The sequence below is a fragment of the Peromyscus californicus genome, unplaced genomic scaffold, assembly GCF_007827085.1.
Source record: "Peromyscus californicus insignis strain IS unplaced genomic scaffold, ASM782708v3 Scaffold_17__1_contigs__length_78620276, whole genome shotgun sequence".
In the NCBI taxonomy this organism is placed as follows: Eukaryota; Metazoa; Chordata; class Mammalia; order Rodentia; family Cricetidae; genus Peromyscus; species Peromyscus californicus.
The window spans coordinates 38871375-38897481 of record NW_026294469.1 but is presented as its reverse complement, the minus strand read 5'-3'; the positions used below and the strand labels follow the sequence as shown (position 1 = coordinate 38897481).

General features: G+C 37.5%; 1 protein-coding gene across 2 annotated transcripts in view; it reads right to left on the bottom strand.

Annotated features, from left to right (window-relative positions):
* Positions 1-12948: 12948 nt before the first annotated feature.
* Positions 12949-26107, bottom strand: part of Dmxl1 (Dmx like 1) — a 153086-nt gene continuing 139927 nt past the window's right edge. For both annotated transcript variants that reach the window (XM_052742167.1, XM_052742168.1), the window contains 5 exons: positions 22460-22552; positions 21124-21215; positions 20145-20197; positions 17665-17882; positions 12949-15021 (listed from right to left, as the gene is read on the bottom strand). In XM_052742167.1, the coding sequence (XP_052598127.1) occupies positions 14797-15021; positions 17665-17882; positions 20145-20197; positions 21124-21215; positions 22460-22552 (681 nt within the window). In that variant the 3' untranslated portion in view covers positions 12949-14796. The remainder of the gene's footprint in view (positions 15022-17664; positions 17883-20144; positions 20198-21123; positions 21216-22459; positions 22553-26107) is intronic.

The window sequence follows — 26107 nt, the reverse complement described above, 5'->3', positions numbered from 1 at the left end:
GAGCTCACATAAGCTGTGTTCCAGAGGCAGCCAAGGTTGTTCCTCACTCTGGCAGCTGAACTTGGTAGTGTAAAAGTCACCCAGGTGGTACTGGTTTTGAAGGCATGAATGGGTAATGGAGAGCAGGTGGGGCTTGGCACCATGATAGGCCAGAAGAGGCCATTGGTGAAGGTATAACCTCATTGGCAATTAAAGTCCCAGTATTGAAGGGGTCATGCAGAGAAGTTGAGGCTTGGTACCAGGCAAAGAGTCATAAGAGGCTATTAGTGAAAGTGCAGTCCAGTTGCAGCGGAAGACCACAGCATTTTGGAGATGCCAGTACCATAGGAGGACCACCAAGAACTGAAGCAGCAGTAGAGTGGAGCCAGCTAGAAGCTATGTGTTACAGAGAGCAGAGCCTGAGAAGTAACCCAAACCAGCTGGAGGAGTACAGAAGATCGTGAGTGAGTCTGACTTATTTACACTCTTGGAGTTGAGTTTTGCTTTGATTTGATTGTGACTGTGTCCTAGTTTTCCCTCTTGAAGTAAGAAAGTATTTGTTTTTTACTTTACAGGAGCCCACAGTTGAGAGACTGAATTTTTAAAAGAGATTTTAGTTTTTAAGAGAGACTTTGGATTTTTAAAGAGACTGAATTTTAATGTGTTTGAGTTTGTAAAGACTGTGAGACTTCTAAAGTTTGTAAAATGTTTTATATTGTATTAATATTAATGTGTGATCTTGGGAATGGCAAAGAAAGGAAAGGTTGTGGCTTAACAGTGAGGTATTTGTGGGGCAGTTGTGCTGGCTACTTTTATGTCAACTTGACACAAGCTTCTAAGAGAATGGAGCCTCAATTGAGAAAATGCCTCTGTAAGATCAAACTTAGTAATTGATGTGGGAGGACCCAATCGATTGCAGGTGGGGCCACCCCTGGGCTGGTGGTCCTGGGTTCTATAAGAAATCAGGCTGAGCAAGCAAGCCAAGGGGAGCAAGTCAGTAAGCAGCATCCCTCTGTGGCCTCTGTATCTGCTCCTGCCTCCAGATTCCTGCCCTATTTGAGTTCCTGTCCTGTCCTTTGATGATGAACAATGATGTGGAAGTGTAAGCCAAATAAACCCTTTCCTCCCTGGTTCGCTTTTTGGTCATGGTGTTTCATTGAAGCAATAGAAACCCTGAGGAAGACAGTAGGTGAGCTGGCGTCACTGCCTTATAGCTTTTTAATATTGTTTGTTTGCTTTGTATTTCTGACATCTTGATTACAAAAATGTAAAAGTTCTTCTCTAGTTATGTCTATTTTGTGTTTTATAGGCTTTCTTGCATTTGAATATTTCTTCTCTAGATTTGAAGAAATTTCTGCCATAATTTCCTTAAGTTGATTCTCTCTGCTTTTACAGGTTACCTCAGCTCCTTCCTCTATCTTATGGATTCTTAGGTTTTGTCTTTCGATCATATTTCGGAGTTCATGGATGTTACATTTCCTTATTGATATTTGAACACTGTCTTCCATCAGCCCTGTGCTGTCTTGATGGTACTCTTTCTTCTGATTTGTTGGTGTCACTTTCTAGGCTCTCTTTTTGTTTTGTTTTTAGATTTTAGTGAAAAAAAACCCCTTAGATTCATTTATTTAATGTGCATGAATGTTTTGTCTGTATGTATGTACCCATGGTGCCCATGGAGGATGAAAGAGGGGGTTGGACCCCATGGAACTGGAATTATGGATTTTCTTTTTTTTTGGTTTTTCAAGACAGAGTTTCTCTGTGTAGTTGTGGTGCCTGTCCTGGATCTCGCTCTGTAGACCAGGCTGGCCTTGAACTCACAGAGATCTGCCTGACTCTGCATCCTGAGTTCTGGGATTAAAGCCTCCATGTGGATGCTGGAAATAATAGAACCCAGATCCTCTGTAAGGGAAGCAAGTACTCTAAACTGCTGAGCCATCTCTCCAACCCCAGATTTTATTTTTATCTCTAAATAAGTGTGATAGATATTCTTGGTTGTCAACTTGACTACAATTGGAATTAACTAAAACCAAGTGACTGGATACACCTGTGAGGGTTTTTTTTTTTTTCTTAATTAAATCACTTGGGGTTGGAAGACCCACTTTTAATCTAAGTCTTTTGAGGTGGTTAGGTACAATTTTAATCTGGGCCACACTTTGTGGTGGCAGCCTATATAAAGACATGGAAGAAAGAAGGGCTTGCTCTTTGCCAGTTTGCCCTTGCTCTTGCTGGCAAGTTCATTCCTTCACTGGCATTAGAGCCTACTTCTTCAGGATGCTGGCATGTACTGAAGACTCGCTGAGACATCCATCCTCATGAACAGCTCTGGGTTCTTGGATCTTCCCTTGGTAGACAGACACTGTTGGAACTCAGCCTGTAAGCCACTTTCATAAACCATGTATATGTTCATCCATCAAACATATGTATGTTCATTCTATAAGTTCTGTTCCTCAAGAGAACCTGAATACTATAAGTGTATATATGTTTGAGCGCAATGCCCAAAGATGCTGGGTCCTTTGAACTTGGAGTTACAAGAAGTTGTGAGCTGACATGGGTACTGAGACCCCAACTCAGATTTTCTGCAATAGTATTTGGTCTTCTATGCTGAATCATCTCTCCATCCCCTCCACTGTTATTTGACTCTTGAGTTTTTCATTTTTAACATTTTTCTTAAAACAACAACAAAACTCATTTCCTTGCTGAATTCCTCTTCCATGTTGCTCATGTCTTTCATCCATTCTTTTCCCCCTGTTGTTGATTTTCCTCTCTAGGGTCTGTATTCAATTAATCTGCTTGTTTGTCTGCTCTTTCTGGTCACTTATACTTTTTCCCGGGAAAGTTTTAACATCGTCACCTGGCATTTTACCCACGTCCATGTCTGTAAGTTCAGCACAATGGAGTTAGATAGTCTGGCCTTTTCATTTTTCCTATGCTTCTGTGTTCTAATGTTTGAATCTGTTTGCTGTGTATCTCCTCTGGATTTTTTGTGGGGATTTGCTTACTGGGCAGCTTTTTCCAGTCCCATGCAGAGGATGAAACAAACTTTTTTTTTTTTTTTTTTGGTTTTTCGAGACAGGGTTTCTCTGTGTAGCTTTGCGCCTTTCCTGGAACTCACTTTGGAGACCAGGCTGGCCTCGAACTCACAGAGATCCGCCTGGCTCTGCCTCCCGAGTGCTGGGATTAAAGGCGTGCGCCACCATCGCCCGGCTGAAACAAACTTTTTGTGAGCAGTATTCTACATTTTTTCCTTCCTTCACAGAAGTAGCTTCCAACCCACTATTTTATCCTGAAGTTCAAATATAAGCCTTTACATTATTAATTACCAAGGAATAACAATGCCACAAAGATTCTATCCACTCTGAAAAAGGTTTCTCGGTGTGGCAGTAGAATTACGTTGTTTACCCTTTATACACTGCTCCCATAAGACCTCTCTTCCATGGCTCCCCAGTTTCCTCAGTTGATGGCCCAGTGCCCCCTTGTGGGAGAATACAATTTAAAAACAACTATTCAATATTGTGGATCACTAATTATCCACAGTATAAACAAGAATGGGCTAGGGTGCTAACTCAGTCACTAAAATGCTAGCTTTAGTGAGCATGAGGTTCTGAGTTCATCTCCTAAAGCCCACATTTGAAAAAGCTGGGCCGAGTGGCATGATGAAAATCCTGAGGCCAGAAAGAGAGCTCCCTAGGAAGAAAGAAGCCAAGAGCCAGAGGGGAGGACATCAAGGAAACAAGGCCTTCTAAATCAACATGATCAACACACATGTAAACTCCCAGAGATGGAGGCAGCATGCACAGGACTTGCATGGGTCTGACCCAGCTGGAGTCCTAGAGCTGAAAGGAGAAGACACAAGGCCCCATCCCTAACCCAGAAGCTATCTCCAATTGATAACTGCTTGCAAATAAAAATTCAGTTTTCTCCAAGGGAGTCTCACTGGGGACGCTGCATGCCCAGCAGTAGATGGACAAGAGAAAGTGAACTCAAGAGCATCTCTGGTGGTTTCTTGTCCTATATCAGGGCTTTCCCTTTTTTAAGTTTTTTTTTTAAGTTTTAGCTTATTTTTTAATTATATATTATAAAATAAATATAAAGTATATTTATATTTCTTCTCTTTTTACCCTACAAGTCCTTTGAATATATTATGGCTTCTAGTTTCATGTACTCATGGGACTCCTGAGTGTGTGTGTGATTGAGTGGGTCTCTGTTTCTTGTGCCTTCTCTTGGGCTCTTTCCCTTCTGTTTGTTTGATTTGTCCAATTTCTATATGTTCATTTGTTTTATCTTATATTTTGTTATTATCCCATTAGCCCTTAGAAGCCTGTTTGTTATCTAATAGGAGACAGAAGGTAGGTCAATTCGGATAGTAGGTGAGGTAGGGAGGAACTGGGAGGAGTAGAAGGAAGGGAAACTATAATCAGCCTATATTACGTGAAAAAAACCCCTATTTTCAATAAAAAGAAAAAATGACTATTTAAAAACTGTTCTTTAAATTTCAGAGTATTTTTTGTTTCTGAGTGTTTCTACTCACTTTCTTAGTCTGATACTTTTTTTTAATTAAGAAAAATTTTTCATTCATTTTACACACCAAAGATGCCCCTCTTCCCTCCTCCAGCTCCCCCAGCCTCCCCTCCCAACCCATACCCCACTTCCTCCCACAAGATGACAAGGCCTCCCATGTGGAGGCACATTCAGTAGAGGCAAATCCAAACCCTTCCCCCTGCCTCAAGGCTCCACAAAGCCTGTTCATGCACCAGGGATGGATTCTGATTGTACCACCAGGGGGCCCCCCAGGCAGATCAAGCTGCACAACTGTCTTGCCATGCAAAGGGCCTAGTCCAGTCCCATGTAGGCTCCACAGCCATTGATTCAACTGTCATGAGTTCCCTCTAGTTTGGTTTGGTCGTCCCTGCATGTTTCCCTATCATAATCCTGATGCACTTGCTTATAGAATCCCTCTTCTCTCTCTTTCACTGGACTCCTGGAGCTCTATCTAGTGATTGGCTGTGGATCTCTGCATCTGCTTTCATTGGAGAAAAGTTCTGTGATGACAGAGTATTCACCAGTCTGATCTTTGGGGAAAGTCAGGTCAGTTCAGGCACCCTCTCCACTATTGCTAGTATCCCAGGCTGGGGTCATCCTCGGGAATTCCTGGCAACTTCCCTAACACCGGGTTTCTCTCTATCCTCATGATATCTCCCTCTATTATCATATCTCTTTCATTGCATTCCCCCTCCCTCCCTGTTCCAGTTCAACCATCCCATTCTCCTATGTTCTCATCCCCTATCCCCTACCCTACATTGTCCACCCCTCATCCCCAGTTTACTCATAGAGATCTCATCTATTTCCCCTTCCCAGGGTGGTCCATGTGTCCCTCTTTGGGTCTTCCCTGTTGCATATGTCTTTAATCCCAGCACTCGGGAGGCAGAGCCAGGTGGATCTCTGTGAGTTCGAGGCCAGCCTGGTCTACAGAGCGAGATCCAGGACAGGCACCAAAACTATACAGAGAAACCCTGTCTCGAAAAACCAAAAAGTCTGATACTTTTTGCACCCACCTCATACCCAGCAATTTGTATGTGTGTGTTCCAGATATTGTCAAAAGCCATTTCAGAATATCAAGGAATATCTTGCTCAGTCAGCTTCTATTTGCTGGACTTGCAATTCCTGGCTTTACATCAAGAACCTCCCCTTAGAAAGTATAAAATCTGCTTATATTCTACACTAAGCTCTTTTAGTACAATACTGGTAATATTTTTATTCTAGCAACAGAATCTACAGCTTGTGTTGATCATTATCTTCTTTAATATCTGCTTTAAACTCTATTTATTCCCCTCGGGCCTTTTATATTGACATGATGATCTCTTGGCTTTCCCTTCCATTTCATTTTTGAGTTCATGCAAGTCCTGCTACAATTTTTTACTGTCTAATTCTGTAATTCCACATTCCTGTTTTTTTTAATGAATACAGTTGGAATATTCAGATTTCCTGCTTCAGCTTTTATTACTTAGAGTAATTTTATATGTTTAAAACCAGAAAATTTGTATGGAGCTGTTTTTCCCCATGTAGTATAACTCCTACATACAAAATTACAATAGCAACTTTATGGGCAATAATATAGGCAGGGCTTTTACATTTGTCCATCTGTGAGCACAGCATTTAATTTATAATGGAACTGGTAATTCCTTTAAAAAAAACTGTCTTTGAGGGAGGTAGTACTTGTCCTTAGAGTCTATGATATTTTTATATTCACTTTTTAGTGTGTTGGAATGTGTGATATACTTTTCAAATTACTTCCACTCAGCAAAGCTGGACATTGCAGGGTAAATTTATTCTGAACATTCATGGGACACAAAGCAAATATCATACATTAATATTAATTTCAATTTTTAAAAAGCCAGGAAAAGTGAGCTTATCCTAGAAGTATGCACTTATTCATGAAGCCTGAATAGATTCACTGAAATTCAATACTTAAAAGAGCTTTTGAACGTAACTATAATTTCAGCCTAATCAGATGTCTACAAGGGAAACAATCTTTTGGTACGTGGATTTATTTTGAACATTCATCTACTGCTGGCATTGATTGCCATGAAGATTTTTAAGTTGCACATAACAGCATTAATTATAGATAGGAAGCATAGCACTAAAAATAATATAACAAATTTTGTTATAATAAAGTATTATAATAAGTATTACAATCAATTTAGTATGATAAAATAGTATAACTATAATAAATAAACTTATTATAATGAAATTACAATGACTATTATAATTAAAAATTATAATAATTTTCCTGGCAGAAAATCTGTGGCTTCTTCAGGAATTTGACTTTGATTTCTTTTTTCTCATGGAGGCAAATTACAAGTATTTTGTCAGCTGCTAGTCTTTTTTGTTGGATCTTTTTTTTTTGTTGTCCTTCCATTTTTAGTTATTAAATTTTTATAAATTAAAATAATTGCATCACTCTTCCCCTTCGCTTTACTTGAGATCTTTTAATGACATATTCCATCAGCTGAGCTATCCCAAGCACAGCCGCCACTCTTAAGAGCACTGACCTGTAGCCCTGTAGAAAGCTGCTTTCTGAATCTACCCCTTGAGACAGCCCTTCTTCGATCTCACAAGGCTTCACGGCTATTTGAAAGCCGATAATAATGAAAGACAGTCACCTTTACAATAGTATGTGCCGTATATGGTATCTCAACAGTTTATATCTTATATTGACTTTTTTCTCCATTACAATTAAACCTCTTGAGGGATAGTACCTCCCCTGCAGACACTTTCCCTTCTCCCAGAACTAGTTTCCTAACATCTTCTTGTCAAGTTATATGCAATTCTCAAGTCTTTATTTTCTGTTTCTCAGTGTCAAAGTTACAACTTGCTCTATATTCCATTCAGAATTGAGGGAAATCCTTTTGAGCTCAAGTCCATGCTGCATCACTTAGCAGCAGAACCTCCAAACAATCTTTATTTTCCACTATAGTGTAAGGTTCTGTAGTCTTAGAGCTTCATCTCCCAACATGTGCACTTTAAGGCTTCTCTGCCTCTTTAAAACTGACATTCTATTATTATTATTATTATTATTATTATTATTATTATTATGGAATTGTATAACACAAAATGGACTCCATGTTTTTTTGTTATTGTTATGGTTTGGTGCTTTTTGTCTTGTTTTATTTTCTTCATTTTTGTCTGGCTTTTGTTTTTTGATCAGAGAAATATGAAGTTCGTTGAGTAGGGAGGTGGGGAAGATCTGCGAGGATTTGGGGAAAGGAAAGGAATATGATCAAAATCTATTGTATGAAAAGCTAAAAAAATAAAAATAAAAATGTAACCTCCCCAAACAAGGAAACAACAACAACAACAACAACAACAAAACCCAACCAACCAAACACCTACGACCATTCCTTGAAATGTTCTGTTAAAAATGCGAAGGTCAGCAGGGCGGTGGTGTCACACGCCTTTAATCCCTCTGGGAGGCAAAGCCAGGCCGATCTCTGTGAGTTCGAGGCCAGCCTGGTCTACAGAGTGAGATCCAGGACAGGCACCAAAACAACACAGAGAAACCCTGTCTGGTGGGGTGGGCGGGAGCAAAGGTCTTGCACTGATGCTGGTGGCTGAAGGAGGGACAGCTGTGGCAGTGCCTAAGACAGGAACAAGTATGGCGCACAGTTAATTCTCCCTCTCACAAAACACTTCTATGAAGTATGAGGTGGTGTTTGACAGAATCTTACCCTCTCACAAAACACTTCTATGAAGTATGAGGTGGTGTTTGACAGAATCTCACCCTCAGTAGGACTTCCAAAATTGGAGTCCATTTTCTGAAATCCTGCTGTTGCTTTATCAACTAGTTTATGTAATAATCTAAGTCCCTTGTCATCTCAACGACATTCTCAGCATCTTCACTAGGAGTAGGCTTCATCTCAAGAAGTCACTGCTCGTCTATATGAAGCAGCTCCTGTGTACCTGGTGGAGCACAACAGTCACTTTATTTTATGAGAGTCTCTCTCTGTAGACCAGGTCTGTCCTGAATTTTCAGCAATTCTTTCCTTGGTCTCCCATGTGCTTGGATTAACAGGAGGGAGCCACAGTGCCCAGTTATAAGGTTTCAATTCTAACTTTATTTCTTAGCTGTTTCACCAAATATATAGTTACCTCGTCCACTCAAGCCCCGAACCACTCAAAATCAGTTACCATAGATAGGACTTAGAATCAATTTTCCCCAAACTCCACTTTACTTCCACCTGAGACTCACAAATGTTCTTCATGGCATCTGGAAATTCAAATCCTCTCCTGATTTTTATTTGACTTTGCCCAATTCCACCAGAAGAGCCACCATCCGTGGCATCTAAAGTGTTAGAAAATGTATCCCTTAAGACTTAAAGTTAAAATCACCCCTTGACTTTCTCATTATAGTTGTAATTCCAGAGTACCACCTCATCAGAATTCTAAGGTAACAAAGGACATTGGCAGTGAACAATATTTAGAAAGGAATCTTCTTATGGCCAATAAATTTCAACAGCAGGCTTAGTCAGTAAACTCTGCTGTAAACAGATATATGAGGTCACCTGACTTTGAGTTTCATTTATATAGCAACTTAGAATTTAGTATAATTCTTAAAGAGTCCAAGTACTTCTATCCTTTTCGGCCTGGTATTCACTGACTTACCCACTGTTGGCTCTAACAGTCCCAGATTGCTATGTCTCTCCAAGACAAGGTTGTTTGTCTACAGTCAAAGTCTTCCCAGGCCTTCCCAGGGCCTTTCTGAAAACTTGCTGCGGCTTCTATGATGGCACTGTTATCACCTTGCGCTTTCATGTTGTAGAGACAGGTGCTCATTCTCACCGAATCTCCTAAACCAGTCTCCGCTAGCTTCAAACCCGTGTTCTGCAGCTTTCTCTCCTCTCTGAGCCTTCATAAACTCGAATAGTCATGGCCTTAAACTGGATTACATTTAGGATTAAGGAAATGTTACATCTGCTTTGATCTTCTAACCAGACCACTAAAACCTGTCCCGTTCCAGCAAAAAAGCTCTTTTACTTTTTTTGTCACTCATGGGTTCACTGAAAGGTTGTAATTTTACTTCCTCTCAAGAATTTTTCTTTGCATTTACAACTTGGCTGTTTGGCAAGGAGCCTCACTTTTGGCTTATTTCTTTCTCCACCCCCTTAGAAAAAAGAAACAAAATGTGTATGTGTGTGCTTGCATGTGTGCACATGTGTAGTTCCATCTTTCTCCTTCGTGGATTCTGGGGATCAAATTCAAGTAGGTTATCAGTTTCAGCAGGAAGTGCCTTTATTCACCGAGTCATCTCGCTAGCCCTGGCTTAGTTCTTTTAACGTATTTCTTGACTGAATTTAGTATGTCCTTGCTTTTGATTTAAAGGGTGAGACAAAAGACTCTTCCTTTCACTTCAGCACGTAAGAGGCCACTGTAGAGTTGTCAGCTGGTTTAATTTCAATGTGGTATCTCAGGATAGGAAGGTCTAAAGAGAAGGAGAAAGACTAGGTAACAGTCAGGGAGCAGTCAGAAATACATGTATAGATAAGTTTGCAGTGTTCTATGGGTATAGTAGGAAGTCCCAAAACACTCATAATGTGATCAAAATGATATAGTGATAATTCTAGTTTGAAAAATAATAATTACTAAAGTGTGACAGCTATTAAATGACCAGGCACCATTGGAAAAATGGCATTGGTAGTCACATCTGACCACCATTACCACAAACCTTCAATCTAAAACATCCAAAATTATCTTCAAAGCACAATAAAGTGATAGATGCCTTTACACATTTTCTTGTAACATTCCATTAACTACTACTAAGGACATTTTATACTTTATTAACTTCTAATGTGCTGCTCTGGGAAATGGTTATTCAGTTTGATCTTTCTCTAATAACTTAAAGTCATACTATGTACAGGGACACTGACATACTTCTCCACAAATAATTTCTTCTAAATCTGCTTGCCTTTTTAACTGGCTGTGGTCCTCTGTCACAAGACATTCAATGTCTCTCTCTCTCTATTTTTGTTGTTTTTGTTTTGCTTTTTTTTTTTTTTTTTTTTTTTTTGAGACAGGTTTTCTCTGAGTAGCCGTGGCTGTCCTGGAACTCACTTTGTAGATGAGGCTGACCTCGAACTCAGAGATCTGCCTGTCTATGCCTTCCAAGTGCTAGGATTAAAATCGTGTTCCACCACCACCTGGCTAAATTTCTTGTTTAATAAAATATGTCTGTCTTCTAATCCGGTTAAATACTATTTCCACTTTAAAGCTGTACAAAAACATTTCTTGAAATGTCTTTATATTGTTTCAGTTAATGAGATCTATTTGAACATTTTTGCTGTTAAAAAAAAACAACTAAAACTCATTTTTAACAATAGAAATGTAGACGAGGGTTAAATGCTTAATTAGTTTAGACCCAATGCCTTTATAAAGTTCTGGTAAGCACAACAGCAAATTTTCTATCTTACCTAAAAGCAAAGAGTAGAACCAAAGTGGGGAAAAGTAATGAGTGTTTCAAAATAAGAGAAATCCTGTAAAGCATGAGACAGGCTGTGTTAAAAAGTCTCTGTAACAATGCTGGTATCCGAGGGTCACAGTGTTGCTGGGGCCATGCTGATCTGAGTGGCCAACACTACCAACTGAGGTCATGGTGACTTCGGGGTCGAGGCTGCTGCCAAAAACCACGTGTGGGTCTGTGGTCCTACTGCAGACTGGGTATGTGTTGTCTGTGGCCTGGGTTGCCACCAAAGGCCACATGGATGCCCAGGGTCTGAGTGGCTACCTGTGGCCATGTTGGTATCTGAGGGCCATGCCAATCTGAGTGGTCTGTGATGCCACCTGGTTCCATTGTGATGTCTGGGCCAGAGCTGCTGCGGAAGGCCATGTCTGGGTCCATGGCCCTACAGAAGGCCCCAAGGTCTGCTTTGATGTCCATGGCTTCTGTTATCACGGAGGGCACTGCAGATAGCTGGGGTCCAGTTAGACACCTGAGGGCACATTGGTGTCCTTGAGCCATGCTGCCACCAGGGCCATGGTGATGTTCAGGCCCAAGCTGCATCCAAGGGTCATGTCTGGGTCCATGGTCCTGCTGCAGTGGGGATCTGACCTCTGTGGCCCAAGAAACTACAAGGGAACATAGCGTTGTAGTCCAAGGGCCCTGCTGAGCCAGCCCTGCCCTTCACTGGCCGCTGCCCAACAGAAGCTAGGCCAGCCCCTTAATGGAGAGCTGGCCCCACACTTAGGAGAGATGGCCCTACCCCTCACCACCCCAGAGCCATCTCTCATGGCCCTGATGGTATGGGTATATAAGAGCTGGCTCTAGCTAAGGGGACAGCCCCTGTGGGACTGACCAAATCAGTTGCTACCCAAAACCACATCCAGGGTTTTGGGTTGGCCCACCCCAGCATCTACACCATCCATGACCTGATGCAGTGTGTGAAGGGACTGGTCATGCGGAACCATGGCCCCAGGATCTCCATGACTCAGGGCAAAGGTGGGATATCTGGGAGTAGTTTTGATGAGGGTCCAGTGTTGATGTACCAGAAGCCAGAGGCCTTGAACCAGACCAACAGCTCACTACAATGAAATCTGTAAGTAAAGGGGAGCAGACAAAAGGGTATACTGCAAGACACACCACAGCTCCCAAGGCCACAAAGGCAAATGAAGAAGTGTTGGAGAGGTGGGAAAGATGGAGGAATGAAGTGGGGTTTTGTTTGTTTTTAATAGATTTTAAATTTTCTTTTAGGGGGGATGCTATGGAGGTAAAGGGCAGACATGGAGGGACTGGGAAATGAATGAGATTGGGGTGCATGATATGAAATTCCCAAAGAACCAATAAAAATTGTTTAAAAAAAATCTCTGTAACAAAGCCATTCTCAGAAAACAAAACATTTAAGTGTATTTTGTGTTCATTCCATTTGTATGAATAATGAAAATGTAAGTATATGTATATTTATCTTTATACATTTCAATTATTTTTATTTCTATCTGTGGTTGTTTTTGAGAAAATGGCCCCCAAAGGGAGTGGCACTATTAAGAGGTGTGGCCTTGTTGGAGGAAGTGTGCCACTGTGGGGATAGGCTTTGAGGTCTCTTTTGCTCAAGTTCAGTGTGAATCCCAGTCTACCTCCTGTTGCCTACATCAACATGTAGCAGCTACCTCTCCAACATCATGTCTGCCTGCATGCTGCAGACAGAATCCCCACCAGGATGATAATGGATCGAACTTCTCAACAGTAAGCGAGTCACCACAATTAAATGTTTTCTTCGTAAGAGTTGCCATGGCAGAAACCCTAAGACACAATCTTTAATGATTATCCACTAAGTAATAAAGACTGCAGAAAAGAATGAGAAGGTATTTGAGGAAGTTAAATTCTCTCTACAACTGTCACATATATAGAAATTCTGAAATTCAAAATGTCACATACTTAAAATCAACTAAACTGGCAGAAATACAACAAAAGCATGCGAAAAAAAATCACTACATGATTGTTTATTTAAAATATGACTCTGGATGTAAATACATATGGGCTTACATAATGTGGTGATTCATATAAACCCTCAATTAGAATGCTCAATAGTTCATACCCAAAGCCTTTTGTTTTTAATAAACACGATAAATTTCCTTTCTTATGGAAAGTGTTTAAAGCCTTTTGAATCTTGATTTGTGAAGAGATTGCTAAAAAATAACTTAGCTACATCAAAGAATAATATTGTTTGCAATGTTGTCACAGATTTCTCTATGGTAAAATAGTCATATATTGTTATTGCACAATTTACAGGTACAGGTTACTATGTGCATATAAACTCTCTATAATGACAGTGTTTTCACTGTAACTTGCTCACTATATTTAAAATTATGAAATACAATTTACAAAACCTTTAACAATATACTTTTATAATAAAAGTATCCTGAGGATATTACAAAATTCATTTACCAGCCCTTCATTTCTTTGCTTTGACTCTTTAATTCCAAATAGTTTTCCATATTTCCTTACATAAAAATGGTCAGTTACAGTTCTAACTAAAAATAAATTTAAGCTACGACATATATAACTGTCCCTTAAACACTTATCCCCATCTACTGCCAGTCTCATTGGCTAAAAATCAAGTATTTATCAAGTTTTTTATAATTCTGAATCAGAAAAAGATATAGCATGAAACAGACAGAAATAGGGTTAGCATATTTAAGTTAGAAGCATTGTAAATTTTAAATATTTTGGTCAAATTTTATAATAAAATAATATATTTTGGCAAAAATAATAAAATATAAGGTTTATTTCCTATCAATGGTAGATCTGAAGGGCACTGTACATTTATAAATACTATCTATTTAATTAGACTGTTTTTACAATGTTTCTAAAAACACTGCTATAACATTTTCAGAATTTTGAGACTAAATTTGTCTAAAATGAAATAAAATTAAAACAAAATTTAAGTAAAATGATAATCAAAACTGGAAACAAATTTATAAATATAAATGCCTTGTGTGCCACATAACATCTTTATTGCCTACTGAGACTTATTTAATATCTTTAAAATAGTAATCTTTGAATTCTTAAATGACTTGAAAATTAAAGTGATAATTAAAAAACCATAAAAAAACAGTTGCAAGAAGAGTTTTATATTTGTGGCAGGAGGTGTTATGGCACTAAACACATGAAAAAACTTGTAGTTTCTGTTTGTGTATATACAATATCAAGTAAAATGTGTAAGATATATATATATATATACATATGCACATATATATACATACACATAAATACATTTACATACACACATCTGGGCTACAGAAGGGGAAGCGAAAAACTCTAATGAACTCCTAGGCTCTTTTACACTGAAGTCCCAATAGCAGTTTTAATGGAGATTTTGTACCTTACCTATATATAAACTTCTCATTATTAACAGGAAAAGAATTATGTGTGTGTGATAACGTAGTGAAAATGTAGTCAATAAGTGATGAGTATTATCTCGGCACCTGTCTTAAAGGGTTTTCCTGTCAATGGAATTCATGCAGTGGGGTCCGCAGAAGGATTTATAACAATGAGAAAACAAAAACATGATGACATATTTACTAAAATATACTATAAATAGTATGACTACAGCATTATTTATACATTCTAACATTCTATGTTAGGCAATAGGATCTAACTCTGAGTGACTTGTAACTTTTAAGGCATCAGTGCATCAAGGGCAAAGCTACATAAAATAAATATGAGAAGAAGAAAGCATTAGCTTATCCTTGGTACAGGGGATTACTGCATACTGCATCTGTTGGCCACGTTCATAAAGCAGGTAATAAATCATACATCCTCTTGTGAAAATGTTACAGCATCAATTTTACATCATTCTTTAACACCTCGTTTAAAGGGCTAAACTGATCCGGTAGTATCCTCATTTTCATTGTTCCATCAGCTCCACAAGAGAAAATGTGATTTGCTGGTCCTGTCTCAATTTGCATGACTCCAGTTCCAATATTTCTAAAAATAGACTGTCGAGCATGTTCATTGATAAAAGTATGGAGAAGACTAAAGGTAGAAAGACTCCAAATCTGAAAGATATGAAGGACAAAATGAAAACTTGGGCTGGTGATTGACTTAGAAATTCAAAAGAAAATGTAACCCTGCCTTCCTGTGCAGGTAAGGTATTTCTACAACAAGGATGGAGAGTACTATAATCACAGCCTCCTGATTCTAGGCTGTAGCCATTCACCAACTGCTTTTATTATTACTCGAAGTCCATCCAGTGAGAGCACAAATTATTAACAATGCATTGAAGATGAGACAGCCTGGGTACAAAGTACAGAAACTTGCATCAGTAACTATAATAATAAAGGTTTTGCTGTGTAGCTACTATATGAGGTATTACTTCTTTGTAATACCGAATACTCAGATATCAGAAAGGATGCAAGGATGAAAGTTAACTGACATCTAGAGACTCTCTATTCCCGTAAAGCTTAGACAAAGTCAATTACTAAAATTCTACAATACTAATTCCTAAAAGTTTCTATTATAAACCCTCATCCAGACATGTCTCTGTTTTAAATCAAATCCCAAATGTCTTCTCTCATTAAAGACCTGTGTGGAAAGGCCTTCAGGATATCTGTTTTCCGGTTTGGAGAAAGCAATCTACTTTCTGGTTTTTGATATCACTTACGGGAAATACCTTTTTCTCCAAAACAAAAAAACAAAAAACAAAACAAAACAAAACAAAAAACACCTCATCAATTCACACTACTTTTACATGAATTTGTTAAATTATGCCTTTTGAACTTTATTTTTATTTTCTGTGTATGGATGACTTACTACACATACGTATGTAAATCACACGGGTGCTTGATGCCTGAGGAGGCCAGAAGTTACAAGGGGTTGAGAGCTACATGTGGGTGCTGAGAATAAAACCTAGATCCTCTGTAAGAGCAGCCTGTGCTTTTAACCACTGAGTAATCTCTCCAGCCCTGGGGTATATATTTTCAAATGTTTTAAAATCTAAACTCCAGAACTAGTGTAGAATCTAAGAATAGCTGATCTAAATCAAAGTTTGTCCTACTTCAAACTAAAGTCTGTTTGAGGTACACTATGCAGGCACAGGGAAGAAGAAGGTAATGCAATCACACTGCTGTGCCACAGCAAGACCACTACGTTAACTGGGACCAACATGGCAAACTCAGATGACAGCTAACTGTCCCTCTGCTTTGCTACATTGAGATTTTCAGATCAACAGTGGGCAAAATGGCCTGCTTCCACCATGTATTTGATGTCACAACACATCCAAAAAACCCTATTAAGTACAGAAAAAGGGGAGAAAACTCTATTCTGGCAAAATCCAGACCCATTCCTAGATTTCCCGGTAGCCCTTCACCTCATGAACAATCCCTTCCTCCATTAAGGTTTGTTCATTATATCAATTATCTAAAATCCTAGCCATGTGACACTATTTCTTGAGTGTGCACTTCTACTGTGTTATGAAACTTCTTCTCGGTCCTGTGCTTTGTCTTGTCTGTAATTCTTTAGGGGTGCTAAGAATCTGGAAGTTAACAGGTGCAGGTCTAAATTTTCTCTTTCTGAAACCCTGAAAACCTTTACCAGCAGCCACAAGCTGAAATTAAAAAGTGGCTTCAAATCAGAGGAAAATAATTCTGCTGGGATATATAATTTTTAAAAAAGAGTACTTTGGGGCTGAGGAGATGACTCACTGGTTAAGAGCACTAGCTGCCCCTCCAGAGGACATGGGTTTGATTTCCAGCAACCACACGATGGTTCCCAACCTCTGTAACTCCAGTTCCAGAGGACTCAACACTCTCTTATGGCTCTGTCAGCAACCAGCAAGTGTGTGGTGCACTGGCATGTGTGCAGACAAAACTCCATCAAACACAGTAACACTCCCAAGTTCTGCAGTTCTGGGTTTTTTTGGGGGGGGGAGTTGGGAGAGGAAAACAGTCTATCAGCTCTAAGACAGAAATTCATCTTATTTAACATTAAACATGCTCACACTCACATAATGGATTCTAAAAACCAGATTCTTCACATCTACGACTGCTGACCATTAAACACCCTGAAGACCAACTGAAACTGGCTTACCCATTTGCAATGGGCCCACAGAATCTTCCCTCAAAATCTACAGGTATTCCTTAATGTAGAACTTCACAGCTGAGTATTTTTGAGGTGGAATCTTGCAATACACATTTCAATACGTTATTTAACATTTTTAAATAAGCTTCTTAATGCTTTAAACAACTTTAAAATTTAAGCACAATAGCGTTTGATAATCTGTGAACAGGGCTTATTAAGGTACATTCTTGAACCAGAATTATGGAATCAGAGTTGTTGAATATTATTTTATGAAAAGAGAGGAGCAATGTGGGTTTACTCAGTTTACCTAGAAAGTTAATTTAGTAAATATATAACAGAGCAGAGAGTCAAGACTAATTCTACTATCTGAAATATATTTAGATCCATAGAAAATTTGGCTCTTAAGCATTAATTAAACATATTTTAAAACCAATGAAAAAGTAAAATTTCAGTTAAAAATAATTCCATTTATCAAAGGATTTATTAAATAGGAATTAGCATCGTTGGCTACAACAGAACTATTATGACTATTATTTAAGTAGATTATTACTATAGATATGATTAAAGGCCCAAGTTTCTAAATTTTTTCATATTATTAATACGATGGCATCAACTGTGTTTACCTTTATATTGCCTTCTGCAGATCCTGTAACAAAGTACTCTTCAGTTGGATCAACAGCAATGGCTTTAACAGGGGAATCATGGCTCTGAAAAAGCTGCCTCTGTTGCCGTTGTCGAAGGTCAAATATACATGTGAAACCTTTTCTGCCACCTGATATTAGCAGCTGATGTTTGGGAACATATGCTAAAACTGTGGCTCCACTATCATGGCAGGTAAAAGCTGAAGGTTAAAAAAAAAAAAAAGTTAAAACCACTTAGTAATAAAAGACCACCTTCTATAAGGTGGTCAAGATGGAATAAATAGACTTGCTTTCCAGCCTAAGCTAATTCAAAAACCAAATGCAATATAAGAAATGATTCGAGATATCAGGCATGAGACAATGAAGAATGATAAGGAGAGAAGGAAATATGGGTAGCCATAGTGTTGTTTCAGCAAACTGCCTACAGTTTTGTGGTCAGAACATAAGGAAAGGAAACTCAAGTAGAACTGGACTCAATACCAGCAAACAGTTCAATAGTATCTATTACATAAGTGTAGCAATCTATAAATATTATAATCTGCTAAGAACATTCCTATATAAGACCTTTTGTAGCTTTCATATATAGAAAAGAGTACATACAGATGGCTCATGTAGGTCCATGTTTAATTTTATTAAAACTAAGGGGTTTTTTGGTTTGTGTTTCTCTGTGTAGCTTTGGTGCCTGTCCTGGATCTTGCTCTGTAGACTAGGCTGGCCTCGAACTCACAGAGATCTGCCTGCCTCTGCCTCCTGAGTGCTGGGATTAAAGGCGTGCGCAACCACTGTCTGGCTAAAACTAAGTTTTTTAAGGTGGTTGTAGCATTTTATGCTTTGGTCAGCAGTTGCAGTTTCTGTTTACCCTAACCACCACTTTTGAGTCTGTGGTGATATTTTATTTGTGCTTTAATAAATAGAGCTTGCCTGGAGATCAGAAGAAAAAGCAAGCCATTTTAAGAAAACAAAGAAGTCAGGGAAGGTAGCACACACCCTTAATCTTATCACTTGGCAGATAGGGATCTGTCTGGATCTCTGTGAGTTCGAGGCCACACTGGAAACAGAGCCAGGTGTGGTGGCACACGCCTTAAATTCCAACACTAGTTAACAATGGAGGCCTGGAGGTCTGTACAGACAGACAGGAGTGACAGAGCTGGACAGGAAGAGGAAGTGATGTAGGTGGACAGAGAGAGTAAATCAGATGGCAGAACAGCAAGGCATATAGGCATGAGTAGACAGGAAGTAACTGGCATTTGGAAGCTGCTGAGTTGGTGAGGTAAGGTTGGCTGGTGGCTTTCCCTATTTCTCTGATTTCTCTAAGGCTTTTACCCCTATATTTGGCTCCCTGTTTATTTAATAAGACTAGAAATTCATCTACATGAGTCTTTCATTTTGGCCATATTGGTGTAGATGATATTTTGCAGCACACCTAATGTGCATTTTCCTGATTATCTTGATCATCTTTTTATATGCCTACTTGCCATTCCAATAGTGAGAAGGGGATTGTTTAAAAGTCCTTGGAAACATCATCACTTCATTCTTGAAACTTTTTTTAGTATTATGTGTAAACATTAATCACCAGCCCCAAGCCACCAAGATTTTCCTCCTGTTTTCTTCAAGAGGTCTACACTTTACATGAAGCTTTATAACCCATTTTGAATGAAACTGTGAAAAGTGAAGTCTGTGTCAAAGGTATTTTTGGTTGTTGTTCTGTGTCACTGTTCAACTGTTTTAGCACTTTACTGAAAAAAAAAAACAAACAGTTCTTTTTCTCCACTAAATTCTTCTGTTAAAGTCTACGATATATAAAGGAGCCTATAATAAGGCTCTCTGTTCTTTCCAACGCTCTATGTAACTTCTGAAAAAGCCACTGTCACGATGTTTGATTATTGCAGCTTTACATTAATTTCTGATGAGGCAGTGGAGTCCTCTGAATTTGTTTTTCTTCAGTATTGTGTTGGTTGTTTGCTATTTTCATATAAACTTTAGAATTCATTTATTGATATGTATAAAACAGTTTGCTTGTATTTCATTAAAATTGTGTTGAATTTATAAAGTTGGGAGGAACTGGCATTTTGAACAAAATTAAGTTTTCAAAGCTCTAAACTTGAGTCATGTTCTATATTAATTTAGATCTTCTTTGACTTTTAAAATTATTTTTGTCCCTTTCTACATAGATATCTTGTGTGTATTTTGTTTGAAAAATGTCTCAGTAAAATTATTTCAGATGTTACGATAAGCTCTTATAATTTCAAATGACAGACATTCACTGTTGGTGCAGAGGAACGCAACTGGTTTTAGTGTAGTGACCTGACACCTGGATGTACTGACCCATTAGCTCTAGGTGCCGAGGTTCACACCTACGAGTGTGTGTGTGCTACACAAGCAGTCTCCAAATGAGCTACATCCCCAGTTCAAGATGCAAATTTCTTGACTTCTACAGTTGATAAAATGTCTTCAAAACTTACCATGGACTAAACTATTAGCAGGTGCAACTAGAGTATCCCATAGACATACGTTTCTGGGGAGATAAAAAGGATTTCTTTTTAACTGACACAAAAAATAGAATAAAATAATAAGCCAAATATTAAACATAACATTTAAACTTTGCTCAAAAGGTTTTCATTTTTAAATATATAAAAATTATATATATTATATATATATAATTCTCACACACAATTTAAAAACTGTTAATTTACAAAACTAAGTTAAGTTTTGATTAACATGTACTTATAAATAATACTAACTGAAGGCTGACTTTAGAAATTACTTATGTATTTACTAATTTTCTAATCTATTTACTAAGTAACAAACAAGTCATAGAAAATGCTAGTTATTGTACAGAGGTGTGGGCATACACACTCATGAATCTACTGAACAAAGGCCAGTCTCCAGCCATGAAGCTACTTTCCAGTGCAGTGTGAAGCTTACAGAGGAGTTTCAGAAGCTCAGCAAGCTCAGTGTGTCTGGACCGTGAGCCTGCATTATTCTGCATGAGTATATGGAGGAAGAAGACAGAGATGTTCTTGCAAACTAGAAAGCTGCTCTGACTTTCCTATTTTCTTGTTTTGAAAATGATAATACCTACCTAGTAAGGCAATGGTGAAGACTTCCAAGTTAACTAAATAATATGGCCAATAAATAACAGTACCTTTTTCAGCTTCAAGTTTTCTGAATATTTAGAAAATACAAAGAAATGTTCATTTCACCAATAATCAAATCCTTTCTTTTAAAGTCTCAATATGAGAACATTAAAAATAATAAAGAATGGATTTTGCTTTAAGTGGTACTAGAATTTCCCAAGCTTTATGCCACTAAGAATGCTTTAAATAAGATATCCTTATGATAAAAATTCCTAAGGCATAATTACTGAGACAAAGAAATATACAACAACACAACAATTTAGTTATCCATACACAATACTTCTGTTTTAGCTACATCTCTTACCTATTGTCAGTTGAAAGACCAGCTGTAGCTATCAGAGAGGAGGAACTAACGAAGACAAAATCATTGGCTGTCTTGTTATGACACTGCCAAGCCTGCAATGGTTATAAACAATAAAAGTTACTATTGCTAGTAAAATTTCCATGACCAAGTAGATGTATAACTAAAATGTGATCATGTACTTTAATGTCTTTTAAAAATAATTTCTATTTTTTTTATTTTCTGATCTTTAAAATGGTTGGAGAGCACAAGGAACTTCCGTGGTGATTCTGCCCCTCTCTTTCTGTAAAAAAATACAAACAGTTCCTAAACCGTCTTTTCACTTTTGTTCAACCAACACCTTTAGAAGAAAACATACAGGGGTTAAACTTCAAATAGTTACCCATGTCTAGTTAGTGGAACAAAAAAAATTAACAGAAAAAAAAAACAAACCAACAACAAAACTGTCTTACAAGAAGACAGAAACCAGGATTTAAGATTATCCTAGATGAAATATCTTTGTTAAGATGACATTATGAATATTTCAGAAACATCCAAACTTTTAAATAATTGTTCAATAATAAAAAGTTACTGCTACAAAATTAGAAAGCTCACAGTACTTCTGAATATTCAACCAAACTTATTATGATCATTTTACCAATTAAAAATAGAAAAGCAGCTGTCTCTCCAAAACGTAAACTTACACAGTTCACACTGTAGCCTAACAAAACTATTAGGAAAAGAACAGGCTAAGTCCTCTTCAAGGTATCCTAGCAATGCTCCCTTGACTTTATTCAGATCAATACTGAACTCTAACATTTAACCTCAGCTGAACTGCCAGAATCATAATCTATAATCCTAATCTTTTTAATATGTATTGTTTATATTTAGTTCTGTAAAGGCAGTCAATGAAGAACAGACTAAATAGAACATTTTTCTTCTCTGAAGGCAAATTTTTATGAAGTCTGCACAGTCTTCGACAGAGATGAAAACAACGGAGTCAGAAGCAGGATGCCCTTCCTACTTTGCTTATTATGAAGAGGTAAGTACAGGAGAACAATCTGATATGACTTTGGTCTGTTCGTCATCTTAATTAGGTATCGGACTCATCTGCAGCTTAATGAGGTTGGAAAAGTCCCAGTACTTTACATGGGTCTTTGAAGATATGGTGCTGTGCATGCTAACTTTCTAAACTTTACTTAGTAATTTCCACATACTGCAACAGGAGCCTGTAGACAGGACTGAGTAGACAAGACTAGACATTTTATTTATTAATTTTAATACTACTAGCTAAAGCATAAACTTTGATTTTTAAACATAAAATTCATGTTTCATATATATGTAGGAATTTTTAACTTACCAGATATGGCTTAGGCATGCTCCCAGTAACTGGACAACATTTCCAGTTTGTTTGGTACAAACTTAAATATCCATCAGCATCAACAATTCCAAACTTTAAAAAAAATTTAAAAGATTAGTGCAAATAAAAAGCACACATTTATCCAGTGTGACACATTATCTGAATGTTTAACATTTGACTAATAGTCTGTTACCTTTTCATTTCACCTAAGCTTCAATCTAATATTGAACTATATTTAGATATCACTTTAAGAAAACTTCCAGTGTAGCAAGAAGCAAACATCAGATACTTGGTTAATTAAAGTAGTTTGCACCACGTCTGTAAGTCAAGTCCTTTTAGCTATTCTAAAAATGAATACTGAATTAACTATAAGCCACACAAAAACTTTATGTAAATACAAATATAAGTAAGTGTTCATTAAAAAAAAAACAAAAAAAAGTCTTTCAAAAACATGCAATATGGAAATATATAAATAAGATGACCTGGCATGGTCCAAGCATTTAGGAGGCTGAGAAAGGAGTATGGAGTACCATGCTACACTGGACTGATCCTGTGCCAAAAATAAAAACAAATCCCCCTAGCACAAAACAAAAATACACAAATAACAGAAAGTAAAATAAGAATGAATGATCAAAGTCAAATAATTCTTTTGCTCAATCTCAAGGTAATTTTAATTGGGAAGACACTGAATTAAGTATCGGAGTATATGATAATATCTTCAAAGGATAAAATAGCTAACTTTTTTTTTGTGGGGGGGGGGTTTGGTGACAGGATTTCTCTGTGAGGATTTCTCTGTGTAACAGCCCTGGCTGTCCTGGATCTCACTCTGTAGACCAGGCTGGCCTTAAACTCACAGAGATCCGCCTGACTCTGCCTCTGGGATTAAAGGCATTCACCATCACTGCCCGACTCTAAATTTTCTTTTTATAGATAGTCTTTAACTTATTCTATTATCAAAGGTGCTGCTTTGAATAATCAAAAAATATAAACCTCTTCATAATTATGTAGACTAAATATTTAGAATTGGGAATGTTTTGCTTTGCATCAGTCGAAATTGAAAGATGAAGGCTGGCCAAGGTGGAGGATGGAGTTGGCTCTCTGAGACTCACATAGTGGTAGGAGGGAGCTGACACCTCTAAGTTATCCTTAGACTTCCACATTGGAGTCATGGTATATGCTTGGCTTCCTCCCACAAAATAAAGTACAAAAAGTGTATAAAAGTTGACAGATGAAGGCAAAATCAAATTTTAAGCAAAATAATTTGAACTCACTACTCATTTATTCTTACGCATTAGTAAACACTAGGTACTATCAAAATTTAAAATATTTACCAAGATTTAATTTGTATTTCTTCCATTTTCAGTGATGACTACTGAATACAAAGGATTTTGGTAAACTTCCTATTGCATAGATAGCGTTACTTTTAGGTATGCTAGACCACTGCTTTATGTTTGTTCTAGATACTGTCCCCACTACCCTACCCTCTTTTGAGTTTATTCTATGTTTTCTAGAGTAGAGCTGGATTTGCTCTTCAGCAGGAATAAACATGGAATATATACTCAAATAGTGTTAATGAAGAACCAAATTTGAAATGTAGTCTGGCTGGACATTAACATTTCTCATTCCTTATCTAGCAGAATTCTATGGATACAGATCTAATAATTGTAATTTTTCCCTTTTAATTGAACTGTTGAGTGGGCTAATGCTAATAATTTGAAATGGAAAGTGGTAAGTAAGCATTCCTTTCACATTTATAGGATTCTTTCTTTATACTTGAAAAAGAAAACAAAATAACCAAGATATGTGCATGTACATTTATCAATACATCTTATGCAGTCTCTTTTTCTTATGAAATTATATTCTTTGCTTTCAAGAAATATTTATTAACCCTTCAAATACTGCTTGCCCCCTACTGTTCTGCTTTTTCTAAAATACTTTCTGAGGTACTTTCTAGAGATAATTTCTTAGTTGGTACTTCCTAAACATACATACACATTTGATTTTTAGACTACTTATGCTCAGTGACCACCTATTTTTGAGAATTATGTTTTGATTTGTAAAAACTATTTCCTGTTCTTCTATGCTATTTCATACTAGCCTGTTTTATTAATATCATTTCTCAATTTCTTTTTCTTTCCTTTTTTTTTTTTTTTGGTTTTTTTTGAGACAGGGTTTCTCTGTGTAGTTTTGGTGCCTGTCCTGGATCTCACTCTGTAGTCCAGGCTGGCCTCGAACTCACAGAGATCTGCCTGCCTCTGCTTCCCGAGTGCTGAAATTAAAGGCTTGTGCCACCACTGCCCGGCATTTCTCAATTTCTTAAGAATTCCTCATATCACTTATTAGTCTTATTATCTTAGTTTTGCTGAGATATTCAGTCTTTTGACTGTCCATTTCGACCTGTAATTCACAATCAAACTGATTAACATAACTGGGACACACCGAGTCTTCTCTACCATTTACTCAGGATGCTTCCTTAATAAAGGAGAAAACAGGTTTAGGTATTGTGCTATTTGGTTACATCATGGTTAAAGTACGAACACTAAGTTAAGTGCTTATCAAGAAACCTGGTAGGCAATGAGCTGAAGCTTGTACTTTAAAACAGATTACAGATATGAAGGACTGTAAGCAGTATCAATGCTGAAAAACAACTCAGACTATGGAATAAAACTGTAGAAAGGTTTGAGTATTATACTGATGAATTTGGTAAGAGGTACCTTGAAGGGTTTCTCAAAAACAAAAAAGATAGCACTTATTTTTGTACATATTCAATTATGTTGTTCATAATATCACTTTATTAGGAAGATGATATTTCAAAGGAACGTACATAGACTAGAAGCAACAGAATACTACCAATGAAAATGGTAAACATACTGAACATTAGGAGGGAATACAACTGACAGTCCAAGTTGAATATTCTTATCAAAAATGTTTGTACCAGAAGAGTGTCAGATTTTGAAGATTTCTTTTTAAATATTTGCACATACTACACTAATTAAGCACTTAAAATCTGAAAATCTGAAATTCAAAATGGTCTGAAATCTGAACTTTGTGAGCACCATAACTGAAATTCAAGGGAAGGAAATGGCAAGAGATATTATTATTTAGGATCTGTGTAAACTTTTAGTGAAGCATGATCCAGAAGACAAACAGCAGGCTAATATACCTTTTAATACCTGTTAATAATGCTTCAGAAAAGCAATTTGAAATAAACAGCAATATGGGAAGTAACAGACAATAAAGGGATGGATGGTCTAGAGGTGGTTCATCAAACTTCTTTAAAAAAAATTAAAATATAATTTCATCATTTCTCCTTTCTTTTCCCTTCAACCCTCCTTGCTCCACTTCAAATTCATGGCATCCTTTTCTTTGATTATTACTGTTACATATATACACACATAAATATACAAATGCAACTTGCTGAGTCTGTTTAACATTGCTTGTGTATTTATGCTTTTAGGGCTGACCATTTTGTAGTGAATAACCAACTACAAGGCTTGTCCCTGGGAGAGGTAAATTCTCCCTCTCTCAGTAGTCATTAGTTGCCTATAGTTCTTTGTCTAGGGCCCCTGAAATTTCCTGCTCTTCATTAGTGTGCTATTGGTGTTGTTAATGTTTGGGCAACCATATTGCCTAACTGTCATGGATGTA